The sequence below is a fragment of the Tachyglossus aculeatus genome, chromosome 20, assembly GCF_015852505.1.
Source record: "Tachyglossus aculeatus isolate mTacAcu1 chromosome 20, mTacAcu1.pri, whole genome shotgun sequence".
NCBI lineage: Eukaryota > Metazoa > Chordata > Mammalia > Monotremata > Tachyglossidae > Tachyglossus > Tachyglossus aculeatus.
Window position 1 is genome coordinate 25627001 of NC_052085.1, and position 16164 is coordinate 25643164.

The 16164-nt window shown below is 44.5% G+C and overlaps 1 protein-coding gene across 1 annotated transcript in view; it reads left to right on the forward strand.

Annotated features, from left to right (window-relative positions):
* MAML2 (mastermind like transcriptional coactivator 2) overlaps window positions 1-16164 on the forward strand; it is a 280883-nt gene that overhangs the window by 198032 nt on the left and 66687 nt on the right. Inside the window, exon 6 of the mRNA XM_038761673.1 lies at window positions 1646-3079. Coding sequence (XP_038617601.1) covers window positions 1646-3079 — 1434 coding nt within the window. The remainder of the gene's footprint in view (window positions 1-1645; window positions 3080-16164) is intronic.

A 16164-nucleotide genomic window follows, 5' to 3' on the forward strand; every position in this document is an offset into this window, starting at 1 on the left:
TTTTGCACTTTGCAAGACGAATCGATGAGCAACCTTCAAGGACCCAAGGATCAGTAAGGAACGTTTGACAGTTCTCATTCATTTGCTTATATGAGGCTAGTGTCCCAGGGCACCAAAGCTTCTTTTGTAAGCATTTTTTAATTCATATTTGGTAATCTATTAGGTTGATGAATGAAGTACTTAAAATAATTTGTTTACCTCTCCCTCGCTTCAAATGATATGAGCCAAATTTTCATCTATTTTTGTTCCATTTTATGGCATTTGTTAAGCACACACTATATAATAATAATAATGGTGGCATTTATTAAGCGCTTACTCTGTGCAAAGCAGTGCAGGGCACTGTCCTAAGCACTGGGGTAGATCCAAGATAACCAGGTGGGACACAGTCCACGTCCCAAATGGGGCTCATAGTCTTCATCCCTATTTTACAGATGAGGTAACTGAGGCCCAGAGAAGTGAAGCGACTTGCCCAAGGTCACACAGCAGACAAATGGTGGAGCTGGGATTAGAGCCCGAATCCTTCTGACTTCTAGGCCCATGCTCTATCCACTAGTTTTGAGGAACCAGGATGAACCCGAAACAGCTTCCAAGCAGATCTCCCCGGAAAATCTGTGAAGCTGCCATCTGCTTAACGGAGCCTACTAGCTTCTTGCTTTCCCTGTGATATTATGTCGTAGCCATTATGCAACACAAACTCAGAGGATGTGCACGCCTCAAACTACAGCAACTGGAATAGAGCAACAAATCAAATCAACACCTTTCTGGCTAAATGGCAACTATTCTGAACATTTATTTAGAGGGCAGCAGTGATGGGGGATTGAGAGTAGCTCTGTCACATTAACTTGTGCCATTTCAATCAGCCAGCCAGTTCAACCAGCGGTATTTATTGAGCTCTTGCTGTGTGCAAAGCACTGTACTAAGCACTTGGGCGAGTACAATACAGAAGAGTTGGTAGAGACATTCACTACTCTAAAGGAGCTTACGGTGTAGAGGGGGAGACAGACACTAAAATTAAATTAAAATTACAGGTAGGGGAAGTAGTAGAGTATAAGGATACTTCCAGGAGTAGAATGGGGTAATTAAAAGAATGCTTAAGGGATATAAACCGGAGTGCAAAGGTGATGTGGAAGGAAGAGCAAATAGGGTAGGGAAATGAAAAGTGTTTATGTATGAGTTTGTGGTTTGATATAAACAAGTTGCCCTTGTTTATATGTGGCCCTTAATAATCATGCTGACTGTTGTCACTTACACCATTGATGGAGTTTGGTCCTGTACAAAATCCAGACAGAGAACCTCTCTGTGTCCCTCAAATAGAAAATAGTCAGCCGGCTCCTCCAGAGTGTTTCATTTTTGCATCAACAGTACCTCCAAATGTGTCCCGGTCATCTACCCAGAGCTCTGCTTGTGAATTTTTATCTGACAGCATTCCTGCTAATGATACTATTTGTTGTATGTGGTAAGCACTTACTGTGTGCCAAGCAATATGCTAAGCGCTGATGTAGATCAGGTGGGACAAAGCCCCTGGCCCACATGGGGCTCACAGTGGGCAAGGGTGTTAAAGTTTGGATCAGGCATCATTTGACAGTCAATTAGAGGAAGTTCTTGGATGTCACCCACTAAATCTTTTTCCCTCTCCTTCTTTCAGCTCCAGGGCTCTCTGAAGAGAAAGCAGGGGGTCAGTCTGTCATCGACGGACAACAAGAGGCCCAACGGCATCTCAGAGAACTCTTTCCTTGACATGAAGAGGATACGAGTGGATAATCATCTCTCCCTAGGACAGAGCGGACATCATGTTAACAATGGGCAAAGCCAGCCGATCCCTGGAGCTTTGGCTCTGGGTCAGGCATCGCTCAGAAAGGGGGGTAACATGGCGGCCAGTGCCCATTCCACTGGCAATGGGTTGTTCAACATGGGCCTGAAGGAGGTCAAGAAAGAGCCAGGAGAAACCATGTCTTGCAGCAAGCACTTGGATGGCCAGATGAGCCAGGAAGCCCTCTTCTCTAATAGATTCGGAGATGACCCGGGAGAGCAGATGATGGACCCAGAGCTTCAGGAATTGTTCAATGAACTGACCAACATATCGGTGCCTCCCATGAGCGACCTGGAGCTGGAGAACATGATCAATGCGACGATAAAGCAAGATGACCCGTTCAGCATTGACCTGGGCCAGCAAAACCAGAGGACCACCCCCAGGCCACCCCTGCAGATGGAGAAAATAGTGATCAAGAGTGAATATTCCCCGGGGTTGAGCCAGGGACCCGTGGGCTCGCCTCAGATGAGGCCTCCTTCCACAGGGCCCGCCTTCTCCATCTCCAGCACCGCCCTCTCCGCTTCTTCGCCAATCTCCTCGGTACCTCAGAATTCCACTCAGCCGCAGGTGTCTTCCGGCACCACCCGGCCCCTGGCGAATTGGCAGGAAGTATCCCACGCCCAGCAGTTAAAACAGATAGCCGCCAACCGACAGCAGCAGCAGCAGCAGCAGCAGCAACAGAATCAGCCTTCGACCTGGCCGGCCCTGTCCCCCTCGGGGCCTTCCCCGGGACCCTTTGTCCAAGAGAAGATCCCCAGCCCCCCCTTTGGTCAGCAGCCGTTCGGTCCCCAGAGTGCAGGGATAGCTGGGGTCCCTGGGACAGGCAGTCAGTCCAAGGCACTGAGTACCTTCATCTACAAGGCCAACTCGGCTCCTCAGAGCAGCCACCTGGAGGGGCTCATGCCCGGGAAGACTCAAGATCTCAGCAGGAATTTCCTGAGCAGCGCTCATCCGGCCCTTGAGCCGCATCATGGCAGCACCAAGCCCCTGTTTCATTTTAACTCTGAACCGGCGAACCAGCAGATGCCTTCGGTTTTGGCTTCCCAAAACAAGCCTTCCCTTCTGCATTATACTCAGCAACAGCAGAACTCTGCCGTGGCACAACAGCAACAGCAGCAGCAGCCTCAGCCCACCCAGTCTCTGCAAAACCAGCCCCTGTTAAGGCCCCCGAGCGTCCCCTTAGCGTTGCAGCAAAAGATGATGCTTCAGAAGATGCAGCCTCAGCCCATCTCAGGATTGCCGTATCCGGTTCCTCAACAGCATAGACAGGTAAATGGTCTTCCTCTTAGAGCGTCGTGTTAAGAATCACTACTCCTTTTCCATGCTTTTTTTTCCATCCCGACTGCTGTGGGGTTTGCACAGGGGCAAGCCGCAAACTGAAGTTGGGAGTGACCTCTTTTAATTATTCAGCAGTCATTACTGGGCCCAAAGTTTTGCAGGACCCGTGGTGTGTCCCGAAAGACCATTATTTTCGAGGAAAACAGCAGTGAACATGAAAGGATGCAGTGCAGCCCACAGATAGCATTACGTCACCTCCCATTATCACATGCCGTTAGTATAGTCCGCTAAACATGGCCAAATGGGCAGAGGGACCATAAAATGAGAATCACAACCCTGGGGGAATGGGGTGGACTTTAGTTGAAGAACTGTCATGGGCATGAGGCAAATTGACAGGGATCCAAACACAGAAACAAAATAGCAGGCCCAAGTCTATCCAGAATGGCAGCCGATGGACCCCAAAATGGTTTTCAGGCTGATTAACCCAGAAAAGACTCTTTGGTTCCTCTGGTATTAGCCCAAAATGACCTCGGCCCCAGAGGAAGACTAGGATGGGCAGATCCTACTCAAGTCTTCTTAGTGCGTGCTTCCATCACACTGTTAAGGAATTAGGAGACGTCTGTCCGTAAATGTGCCTCTGTCTGGAAAAAATGGTTGCATATACACATGCGACATCGGTCAAGACGTTAATATTATGGTATGGGTTTTCCTACATGCTGGTTTCATCTGGAGAACTGAGCACATGTGAAAACTGAATTTGAAATATGCTTGTTAAGCACCCACCCTTCATTTCATACAAATTTGATAATCAATCAATCAATCAATCGTATTTATTGAGCGCTTACTATGTGCAGAGCACTGTACTAAGCGCTTGGGAAGTACAAATTGGCATCACATAGAGACAGTCCCTACCCAACAGTGGGCTCACAGTCTAAAAGGGGGAGACAGAGAACAGAACCAAACATACCAACAAAATAAAATAAGTAGGATAGAAATGTACAAGTAAAATAAATAAATAGAGTAATAAATATGTACAACCATATATACATATATACAGGTGCTGTGGGGAAGGGAAGGAGGTAAGACGGGGGGATGGAGAGGGGGACGAGGGGGAGAGGAAAGAAGGGGCTCAGTCTGGGAAGGCCTCCTGGAGGAGGTGAGCTCTCAGCAGGGCCTTGAAGGGAGGAAGAGAGCTAGCTTGGCGGATGGGCAGAGGGAGGGCATGCCAGGCCCGGGGGATGATGTGGGCCGGGGGTCGATGGCGGGACAGGCGAGAGCGAGGTACAGTGAGGAGATTAGTGGTGGAGGAGCGGAGGGTGCGGGCTGGGCAGTAGAAGGAGAGAAGGGAGGTGAGGTAGGAGGGGGCGAGGGGATGGACAGCCTTGAAGCCCAGGGTGAGGAGTTTCTGCCTGATGCGCAGATTGATCGGTAGCCATTGGAGGTTTTTGAGGAGGGGAGTAATATGTCCAGAGCGTTTCTGGACATGATAAGGAACTCCTTGCAGACCTCTCCTCTGAGAAATTGCTTCCAGGGGCTAAGAATAAGAAGGTGAAAAGTTTGGTGGCAGACACCAAAGGAAAGATGAAATAATGCATAAAATAATATAGAAGTAACATAGAAGACAAAGTTCAGAGTCCAATGAGCCCGGTGGGAAAGAGGACCCTAGAGGCATCAGGGTGCTACCCCCTAGCTCATCAAGAGTCCAGTCACAACCAAAGCTTTCCCAACTTTCCAACATTCGTGGAGGCCACATGCCATTGTGGCTTAAACCCCAGGGTATGGTGGGAGTGAAGGGATCACCACAGGATAAACAGGAGGGTCTCCCTGTGGTTTTGATTGGCAATCCAATGGAAAGGGCCGAGCCGAGTAGGTCAGAGGAAATACACAGTAAATTTATAGGACAGGTATCTGGAAAATGCCAAATGTATTGAGGATGATTGCCTTTGCGTCGTATTGGTACATGAAATATGGCCTGTATGTCATATATGGGACTCTCAGAGGTTGCTGACTTTCTGTTTGTGTCCTATGCAGTTTATTTTTTGGTTGTATGATTTCAGTTGAGATTTCATTGGAAAACTTCAGAATGGCTCGCTGTCTTGGGTTACCATTGACCAGATTCTGAACCATTGGTATTGGATGCAAAAACCTGAATATACCCTCCAGCGACTCCAGGTTCATCTCTGGAGAAACCAATCATTTCCTTCTTGATGGGAATGGGACAGACTTTGGCTTTAGAAAGAAAAAAAATCCCTCTTTCAAAGGCTCCCTCTTTGTCCAAACCCCCTGTACTAAGGTCCCAGTAGCTTCACCCAGCATGTTTATGATGGCTCCTTCTCTTCTCCTGCCCCTTATTCACAAAGAAGTAAACAGGGACTGTGTAATTTCAAGGTGTCAATTGCTAACTGGCAGAAGAGATCTGTATCCTGGAAATAAACCTGAGAGTCTGGAGCTCTCCCAGAGTTGTTTCAACTTCACTTTTGACAGCAGAAAGTACAAACCTGTTCTCGTTGGCCAAAATAGCTAAATCCCTATTTGTTTAAGTCAAGGAAAATAGTAGTCCTCTATGACTTTAACAACCTAGAGCATTTTAAGTGAGAGCTCAAAGCTTGGGCTTTCCCCACTTGTCACACTTATTTTGTGACAACCTTTGGAAGATTTATAGTGGAATTTGCCAGTGGGAGGTCTTGAGCCTTGGAGAGATTGGACATCTCCTTCAGAATCCTGTTGCAGAAGGGTAAACACAGATTGTTGGGGTTTTGTCTTTCTATTTTTGAGGTATAGACACCAGAGGCTTTGCTTCTCCTTCACCTTTCAGACCCTTGTATCTTTGGGTGGGGTGGGGGTGGGAAATGCAAACTATCTGGAGGAGCACAAATCCCTCCACCATGGGAAGGCAATGTGTCTGTTATATTGTTATATGTATACTCCCACTTGCTTAGTACAGTGCCCTGCACACAGTAAGTGCTCAATAAATACGATTGACTGACTGATTTACTGACCATTGGTTCTATATATAGATAGATAGATAGATAGAACCAAAGGTCAGTAAATCAGTCAGTCAATCGTGTATATATGTATAGCCCCCAGGCCCAAAGGCAAATATGGTTTGGAGAAGGAGCTGTGATGGTCAGTCTCTATCATTGGGTTAGGAAATTCCCTGTAGTCCAGCTGGGAAGATGGGTCACCAAATTGACTCTAGCAGCTTCCAGCAACCAAATACTTGTTTTTTTTCAGCTTGAAAGAGTTACTTAGTCTCCAAAGGGAGCTCATTATATACAGTGTTCACTATGTGCTTACCTTGTGATAGACCCTTGGGTAGATTATAGCATGACCGATGGGACGTCATCCCAGCCCCACATGGGACTGTACCATATAGGTGGAGGTAGGTGAGAATGGTAGCAATGGATGACAACATTAAGAAGCAACAGAGTCGACAAGCCAAGGAGCAGCATGGCCTAGTGGGAAGAGCCCGGTCCCTGGGAGTCAGAGGGCATCGGTTCTAATACCAGCTTTGCCACATGTCTGCCGTGTGTCCTTGGGCAAATCACTTAACTTCTCTGTGCCTCAGTTACCTCATCTGTAAATTGGGGATTATGACTCTGAGCCCCATGGGGGACAGGGACTATGTCCAACCTGATTACCTCCTATCTACCTCAGCACAAAGAAGAGTGCTTGGCACGTACTAAACATTTAACAGATATCACAGTTATTTAACAATTGATTAGTGGTATTTATGGAGCATTTACTATGTGCAGAGCACTGTATTCAGCGCTTGGGAAAGTACAATTCAAGGTAACAAAAGTGCTCAATTCCAAACCATCGCAGCTTCCCCGTATTGTAACGCGAGGGGACCAGAACTACCTGGGGGCCGTTGGAATATAGTGGTGGATCAGTTCACTCTTAAGTAGTGCTTTAGGTCAGATTCCAGAAGATTCAAGAAAAATTGGATAGACTTCATCAGAATGGCATCTTTATGACATCGTAACATTCTGCTGCATTATCTTGTATCTGATCATCTTGCGTCTACTCCAGTGCTCTGTACGGGGCTTGACGTGTAGAAGCACTTAAATACCACAGTGATTATTGTTGAAGGCCAGAAGACCGCATGTGACTTTCCTATGAAAACTGGAATGAAAGATTCCTCTGATTATAAATCACGCTGGTGAATAAGGTAGTTAACCACATTCTAACGGAGAGTTAAGCTTCGAGGGGGCCTAACATCAGTCATACGTTCAGGACTGCACCCAAGCGATTACAAAACCAACTAAATTGGACACTGTGCGAGAAGAAAATATTTGCCAAAGGTGAATACTGCCGATGGAATTTCTATTTTCTGAGTTCTAAAGCAATAGGAGTAATCTGTGAATGCTTCACGTAAAGCTTATGTTGTTAAGCTTGGACATTAGAGCCCCCTATCCCCCCCAAAATAATAATAATAGTGGCATTTATTAAGTGCTTACTATGCGCAAAGCACTTTTCTAAGTGCTGGGGAGGTTACAAGTTGACCAGGTTGTCCTACGGGGGGCTCACAGTCTTAGTCCGCATTTTACAGATGAGGTAACTGAGGCACAGAGAAGTTAAGTGACTTGCCCAAAGTCACACAGCTGACAAATGGCGGAGCAGGGATTTGAACCCATGACCTCTGACTCCAAAGCCCGGACTCTTTCCCCTGAGCCATGCTGCTTCCCTTTGGAAAATCATTTCCCAAAAATAAATTAAATAGCAGCGTGGCCTAGTGGAAAGAACATAGCTCCAACATTTACCTGCTGTGTGACCTCGGGCGCAACACTTAACTTCTCTGTACCTCAGTTCCCCCATCTGAAAATGAGGGTACATTACCTGTTCTCCTTCTTACTTAAACTGTGAACCATCTGTGGAATATGATTATTTTGTATTTACCTCTGCACTTAGAACAGTGCTAGGCACATAGTAAGTTTTTAACAAATACTACAATTATTATCAGTAATAGTAGTAGGACAAAATCCGCTTTTCAGTAGGATCCACTATAAGATCCTAAGGTTGAAGGTGAACTCTTTCTCAATCTCTTCAAATTTCCCAAGCGAAACCAAATTTGGCTTTAAAAAAAAATCTATTCCTAAAAAATTATTACCAGGGAGAATGAGGTGAATTTTCCTATGCTAATATTATTCCAATTGCCTCTCTGCAGTTGGGACTGGAAAAAAACACATGGACTAATGCCACTGGGAGGGTTAAAAGTAGGAAAGAGTTGGTGGTAAGGTGTTTGATTAAATGTCACTCACCCCTGGAGTTTTAATTTCATTTCTATTCCAAGCAGAAATTAATCTGTTCAGTGCAGAACGATGCCTACTTCCTGATATCATTCCTCCTGAAATTGTAAGACTCTGTAATTTTGCTGCCATGTAATCTGCTTTTTGTCAATCCAGGAGCTGTGTACTGTGAGCTTCCTGAGGGCAGGGATTATGCCTGCCAATTCTACTAAGAAAAGCAGCATGGCTCAGTGGAAAGAGCATGGGCTTAACAAATGCTATCATTATTATTATTATTATTATTATTATTATTATTATTATTATTATTATTACTAAAAAAAGCAGCATGGCTCAGTCGAAAGAGCACAAGCTTTGGAGTCAGAGGCCATGAGCTCAAATCCCGTCTCTGCCAACTGTCAGCTGTGTGACTTTGGGCAAGTCACTTAACTTCTCTGTGCCTCAGTTACCTTATCTGTAAAATGGGTATTAAAAGTGTGAGCCCACCGTGGGACAACCTGATCACCTTGTAACCTCCCCAGCGCTTAGAACAGTGCTTTGCACATAGTAAGCACTTAACAAATGCTATCATTATTATTATTATTATTACTGAGAAAAGCAGCATGGCTCAGTGGAAAGAGCATGGGCTTTGGAGTCAGAGGTCATGGGTTCAAATCCCGACTCTGCCAACTGTCAGCTGTGTGACTTTGGGCAAGTCACTTAACTTCTCTGTGCCTCAGTTACCTCATCTGTAACATGGGGATTAAAAGTGTGAGCCCACCGTGGGACAACCTGATCACCTTGTAACCTCCCCAGCGCTTGGAACAGTGCCTTGCACATAGTATACCAAAATTATTACTATTATTACTGTAGTTGAACTCTCCCAAGTGCTTAGTAAGGTGCTCTGCACACAGTAAGTGCTCAATAAATACTGTCAATTGATGTATGCTGTAGCTAGGTTCCAGGCATTTTATTGCACACCATGGTTGTTATCCAGAAAGAGCTGAAGTATGATAGGGATCGATCAATCGATCAATCATATTTATGGAGTGCTTACTATATGCAGAGTACTGTACTAAGCACTTAGGAGAGTTCAAGTGCAGTAGCATTGGTAGGCATGATCGCTGCCCTCAAATTTACAATCCTGTGATTAATCAATACTTATTGGATACCCTAAGGGAGCACAACATAAATTAGAATACAAAGTATGCTTTAAGACTGAAACAGAATTCCTTGAGCTTTTCCTCTAAACCTCAGCCATATTACTTAGATGCTCCCTTTTATTTCTTTATAGTTTTTCTACCATGGGAATAAAATTTCCTGGCCCACCATAAGGAAAATTGCCTAGCCTATAATGACTGATTTAGGAAAAAAGTGTTGCCTAGTGGAAAGTGACGGGGCTTTGGAGTCAGGAGATCTGGGCTCTAATCTCAGCTCTGCCACTGGCCTGCTATGTGACGTTGGGCAAGTAACTTAACTTCTCTGTGCCTCAGTTTCCTCATCTATATAAATGGAGATTAAATACCTGTTCTAACCCCTCGCCACCCCCTTAGATTGTGAGCCCTAGGTTGGACAGGGACTGTGTCCAACCTGATTATCTTTTACATACTCCAGTGCTCATTACAGTGTTTGGCACATAGTAAGGGCTTAACAAATACTATCATTATTCTCATCATTATTAACAATAGTGGTAATTCTTATGAAACATGTCCTGCATGACCAAATAAAATATTATGAATCAGTAGCGTCCTAGAAGTGAAGAATAATTATGGACTGGAGAATTTGTAGTTCTTCCCTGGTATGAGCCATCTTTTAAGGCACATTACCAGGAGCTGTACATTCTGGCATCAAAAGTGTGATGTAGTGTGTAGAATATCAAGTTTTCACTTGGGGAAGTGGGGTGGATGGGGTGGAGAGGCAGATTAGATTCCAAGATTGGGAATTAGGCTAAAAGGAAGGTCTGGCAGATCCTGAACTGCACTGTGCATTGATGCTGCTACTCCACAGAATCCCCACTTGTACCCGTTATAATTAGTTTTGCTTCGTATAATCAGCTGTCGGTTCTCATCAGCTCAGAGCTTTGGACGTTTTGGGTGTGGAATGCAAAAGAAGTCAAAAACTATTTAACCGTCCCCCAAATTGTTAAACTTGCCCATTAACAGTTCATGAAAGTCATGTACAAAGAAAGGAGAGGCTAGAGTTAGTTAGGTCAAAAGGCTTTCTAGATTTGAAACCGGGATCTGTCAAAATACTGCGACTCCTGGGAGTCTGAGAGCCCCTTGTGGGACAGGGGCTAGGTCTACCCTGATTGTCTTGTATTTGGACTCTCCCAACCATTTAGTACAGTGCTCTGCACACAGTAAGCACTCAAAAATATCACGGATTAATTGTGATTGATCTTGTATCCACCCCAGCACTTAGTACTTTTCTAGGCACATGATCCGCATTTAACTTCCCACTATCGTTATAGTCATCATCATCATCATTATTATCAAAGAGAGGTATTACTAATGAATCAGAATCGTTGACATGGTCAAGTTTTGGGCATTGTTTGCACAGACACATACAAACACACACACACACACACACTCACATCCTTTCACAAAAGAGATACAGCTCTCTAGTTCCTAATTAGAGAGCTCAGGCTTTAAATTTGCATCGGATGCAATGAGTCTGAGCAATAAAGTGGCTCGATGAAAGTTCGGGGTTGAGAATAAAACCACAAAGAGAATGCCGATTTCCTCGCAGCTCATGGAGTGGAGATTTTCAAAATCTGGCAATGTGTGGGGCTGCGGAGGAGGAGAAGATGGAACAGGAGGTCTTCCGTGTACTCATGGTCCTTGCTTCAATCTCTGGTCCCCCGCTGTGGCACATGGACACTGCCAAATCAATAATTACTCCAGCGAGCTATCGTGAAATCTAATCTTTTCATGTAAAAACATCCCAATTCACTTTGCCATTAACCTTCCTTCCTCAACTGACAGAGCACCCTTTTCTCTTCAGGAAATGGAAACAGGGTCCAGATTTCCTTGGAGCCTTCCCTCAGGCCCTGCATCCCCCTCAACTCGCCCTCATCTTTGGAATATCTTTTGATCAGAACCACTGGGAAGATGTGGGTAGCCCTAATCAAGTGAGCTGAATTGAATGGGTTTTTATAATCCATCCTGGAATAACCTAACCGTGGTCCCAAGAAGGAGCCCCATTAGATTTCCTGGTTCTCCATAAACTGAGCCTGGCAGCAGAATTCTGGTCCAGGGACCGATAGTCTTATGAATAGTAATTGTGGTATGTTTAAGCCCTTACTATGTGCCCAGCACTGTCCTAAGTGCTGGGGTAGATCCAAGTTAAATAGGTTGGACACAGTCCCTTTTCCACATAGGACTCACAGTCTTAATCCCCATTTTACATATGAGGTAACAGAGACCCAGAGAAGTGAAGTGACTTGACCAAGGTCACACAGCAGATAAGTGGCAGAGCTGGGATTAAAGCCCAGGTCCTTCTGCCTCTCAGGTCTATGCTCTATCCAGTAGGCCACACTGCTGCTTCTCATTTTATCAAGGATTTTCCATAGGGTGGCATTAACCTCTGCAATTTTAGGAAACTATACACAAAAAGGTGTGGCCGATTTTACTGGCTAGCCAATCCCAGCCCTGTATGCTATCCTCTGTAATTTCAGAGTTCTCATTTGGGACTTCCACCTCCCAAGCTGCGGACGATACTCTGAATGCTCACTAAGCAGGGAAACAGTGTGGACTACTGGATAGAGAACAGGTCTAGAAGTCAGAAGGATGTGGGTTCTAATCCCGGCTCTGCCACTTGCCTGTTGTGTGACCTTGGGCAAGTCACTTCACTTCTCTGGGCCTCAGTTACCGAATCTGTAAAATGGGGATTAAGGCCGAGTCCCATGTGGGACATGGGACTGTGTCCAGCCCGATTTGCTCGTTTCCACCCCAGTGTTTAGTACAGCGCCCGGCACATAGTAAGGCCTTAATAAATAGTGCAATTATTATTATTGCTGTTGTTGTTATTGTTATTAGTCAGGGAAGACCTCCTGGAGGTCTGGGAGGCCTTTCCAGACTAACACCTCATTTCCTCATCCTGTGCGTCCTTTGCATCACCAAGCACTTGGGTCTGTACCCCCAGCCCCTCAGCACTTATGTACATATCCATACTCCCTGTCATGTCTCTTATCTATAATTCATTTTACTGTCTGCCTGGGAATGAGGCCCAGTGAGTAGTTTGGCTTGAGGTAGCATGAGAGGTGGGGTGTAGTGGGGGAACGTTGAGGGTATGTAGCAGGGAGAGAGCTGATTAAAAAGATCATTAAAGCCAACAGTCAGGGGTCTTCGCTTGTTACAAAGAGGAATTAGTGACATATCTGGGAGGTACCTTTGGTGTAGTGGTTGGGAAGCTCTGCAATGAAACCTTTGCCCGCAGAGCCCATCCTATCCCAGGCCCCCAAATATTTGTTTATGTCCAAACTATCAGAGACTGTTCATGTTTGACAAGGAATAATGCTAGGGCTGATAGAAGGAGGAGGAGAAAGAAGAAAAAAAGGGAAGGAAGGAAGAAAAGGAGAGAGGAAGGAAGGGAGACAATGTATGGAAAGACGGGAAGGATTGAGGGAAGGAAGGAAGAAAAAAAGGAAGCGTGGGCTCACATAAATTTTTGGATTGTTCTGGCTGTGTAAAGAAACCAGTAAAGTTTGATCTTTGATGATTTGTTTTTTCCTGTTTTCAAATTCAACCGAAGAATTCTGTGCATAGTTTTTTCTGTGCGCAATTAAAATTGGGTCAGTGCTAAATGGATGCGAAATGGACACGGATTGTAGGACCCCAATCCTGGCTCAGCTCCCGCCAGTTGAGTTATCTAAAGCATCTAAATGGATTTTATTATCAGGGGAGTGGAAGGTTGAGCTGTGAGAAGCGGTGTAGCCCAAACTCCAAGCATGGGAAAGAATTCGAATCGTCGTGGGCAGACATTAGATCCAAAAGGGAAGACAGCTTGGGAGATGCCTTTTCACTGGGTAGTTTTGTCGGCTACAGTGGCTTCTATTCTTCAAGCCAGGAGACCGAGGAGTTGAATGAAATGTTCGAAAATGTTGTTGCCATGTTGTTAAATGCACGAAGGCTGCAGTAAACTTCCCTGGGAATGGAATCCCGTGCCAAACTTGAATGCCGAAGTTTCCCCCCGGGGACCGCATCCGAGCTCTGAGTGAAGGAAGTTACTGTGAGAAGTTGAAGCAGGGAGCAATAAAGATCTGGATTTGTGTCCGCGTGTGTCAGGAAAAGCAGAACTTCGCTGCCATTGTACCCTTTGCAGTGCATGTGGGATCGATTTAAAATTTAACGGAGAGAAAACAGTAAATGGAGGAAGAGGGAAGTTCTCTTGTCTCCCCAAGCTGGCAAATGCCAATGCTCACATAACAACATGTTTGCCATTTACTACCCTTGGGATTTTACACGTTTGCCTAGCACAGATGACTGTGTTCGAGATTCTAAACGGCTGAGCACTGCGGATGATGTTCATGTCATGCCTCACTGAACTACATTAAAAATAAATTTCAGTTGCAAATTCCTCCAATCTTTTCTTCAGAATTCCCTCACTCAATCATTGTACGAAGTTGGAAAATAGGAGAATTCATCAACAGAGTATTTTCGAAAGCCCAGGACTGAAACTCTGGCAAAGCATAACAAATGTTATTCATTTAAATATGCATGTTTTATGTTTGAGGTAATGCTTCTGTGAATCCTTAGGGAGAGGATATTGTAGAGTGAAAATAATACCTCTAGTAGCCAAATGGCATAGACTATTCGGACATGTGTGATGGAGATGAAAGGCCCCCTACCTTTAGTAACTGGTGAGGATAAAAAAAACCCCTCTTGCATATTTACTATTGTAGTGCAGAGCAAGTTAACCACAGTGCTAAATCTTTCCCCCTAGTAATTTTCCAGGAACTTCTATTGAGGGGACTGAAAGAATTAGGAGAATTTGCATTTGGCTAAATGACAGAAAACAAAACATTGAACTTTTGATCACAGCAAAGGGGAACTATAAAACAGGCGAATCTGTTATCTGCTTCTCTAGGTTTGGGATTTCACTGACAGGAAATAGTATTTTGGACTCTTGATTTCCTTGCCACTGGTGCCTGTTTCTAGTTTTCTGGCAGGATTTAAAAAAATAAAGGAAAACATAGAGGCAGCAACAGATTTGTTTTGAGGGGCAATATGCAATGAGATTTTGGGAAATTTAATGGAAGAAGGAAAAATATATGGGCCATTGAACATCAAATGCCCTAAACAACTCCCCTGAGAATATTGCCTTTGAAAATGTATTTTTTTCCCTTCAGTATATTTAGTTTTATTTTTGCAATGAGAATTTTTCAGTGCTCTAGTTGAAAAGTAGCCAGTCAGATCATGCTCTTTGTATTTGCTGACCTTCTCCCTGTCATCCTTTGGTTTAATTAATTTTAGAGTAGGAGTCATCCAGAGCACCATATGTTACACTCCGCCTATCTTAGCTCTCTTTACTCTCTTGTCCTTATTTATTTATTTGGCACTGACAGAACATTCAAAAAGGTGAGGACTCTTCCCTAAGGGCACTCTGATTCAATTAGAGAAAGCTCTTTATGAGACTCTAACTGTTATTTCCTTGTCAAAAGTGATCTCTGGTCTTCTGTTCTTATCACTGAGGCAGTTTCCAGTACTTTCAACCACGATTTCTCTGTGATGGTGAACAGCTCTGCAGCTTGGGCAAAATAAAAAGCATAAATTCCCCAATCCTCCCATCAGGGGTAATGGGATAATCAAGCATTCAGTCAATTGTATTTATTGAGTACTTACTGTGTACAGGGCACCGTACTAAGCCCTTGGGAGAGTACAATATAACAGAGTTGGTTGGCATGTTCCCTGCCCACTACAAGCTTAGAGTTTGCCCAGAGAGCTATGGTGAAAACCATTAGTGGGCCCCTCACCATTTTCCTCACTGTTCATGATTTTGTAAACTTTAATCAAGCCCCCTCTTAGTCAAGCCCCCTCTTAGTCATGATCCTGCCATACTGAAACATCCTACTCCCTTTCCCTTATTACTTTGGTTTTCTCTTTTCTGTAACTTTTCCAGCTGTGTTATATCCTTAAGATGTGGGGACTAGAGTTAAATGCAGTATTTCAAATGTGGTCTCATGGTAGTTTTAGATAGTGGCAGACAAACATTATGGAGGTGGAAAGAATCATTTCAAATCCAGTAGTGCAGTACAAAAACTACTTCTCATAGAGCCAGCCATTGTGAAATTGTATGATTTGAAATAAATACTTTGTTCATTCATTCATTCCTTCAATAGTATTTATTGAGCACTTACTGTGTGCAGAGCACTGTACTAAGCACTTGGAAGAGTACAACAATAAACAGTACAGTGCCTGGCACAGAACGCTTCACAGATGTCACAGTTATTATAAACAGACATATTCCCTGCCTACAAGGAGGTTACAGTCTAGAGGCGTGGAGATAGACATGAATAGAAATAAATTACAGATATGTACTTAATGCTGTGGAGCTGGGAAGGGGAAAGAACAAAGGGAGCAAGTCAAGGCAATGCAGAAGGGAGTGGGAGAAGATGGGTGGGGGCCGGTAAGGTTAGACAGGGAAGGTCTCTTGGAGGAGATGTGCCCTCAATAAGGCTTTGAAGCCCGGGAGAATAATTGTCTGTTGGATTTGAGGAGGGAGGGCATTCCATGCCCTTTTTATGCTTTTCATACAAAGCATTTCAGTATTTGATGAGAGATTTGCCATTACCCAAAACCAGTGCCACTGATGATAATGAAAACAAGTGGCCTACTGTATCCTCCATGAGCT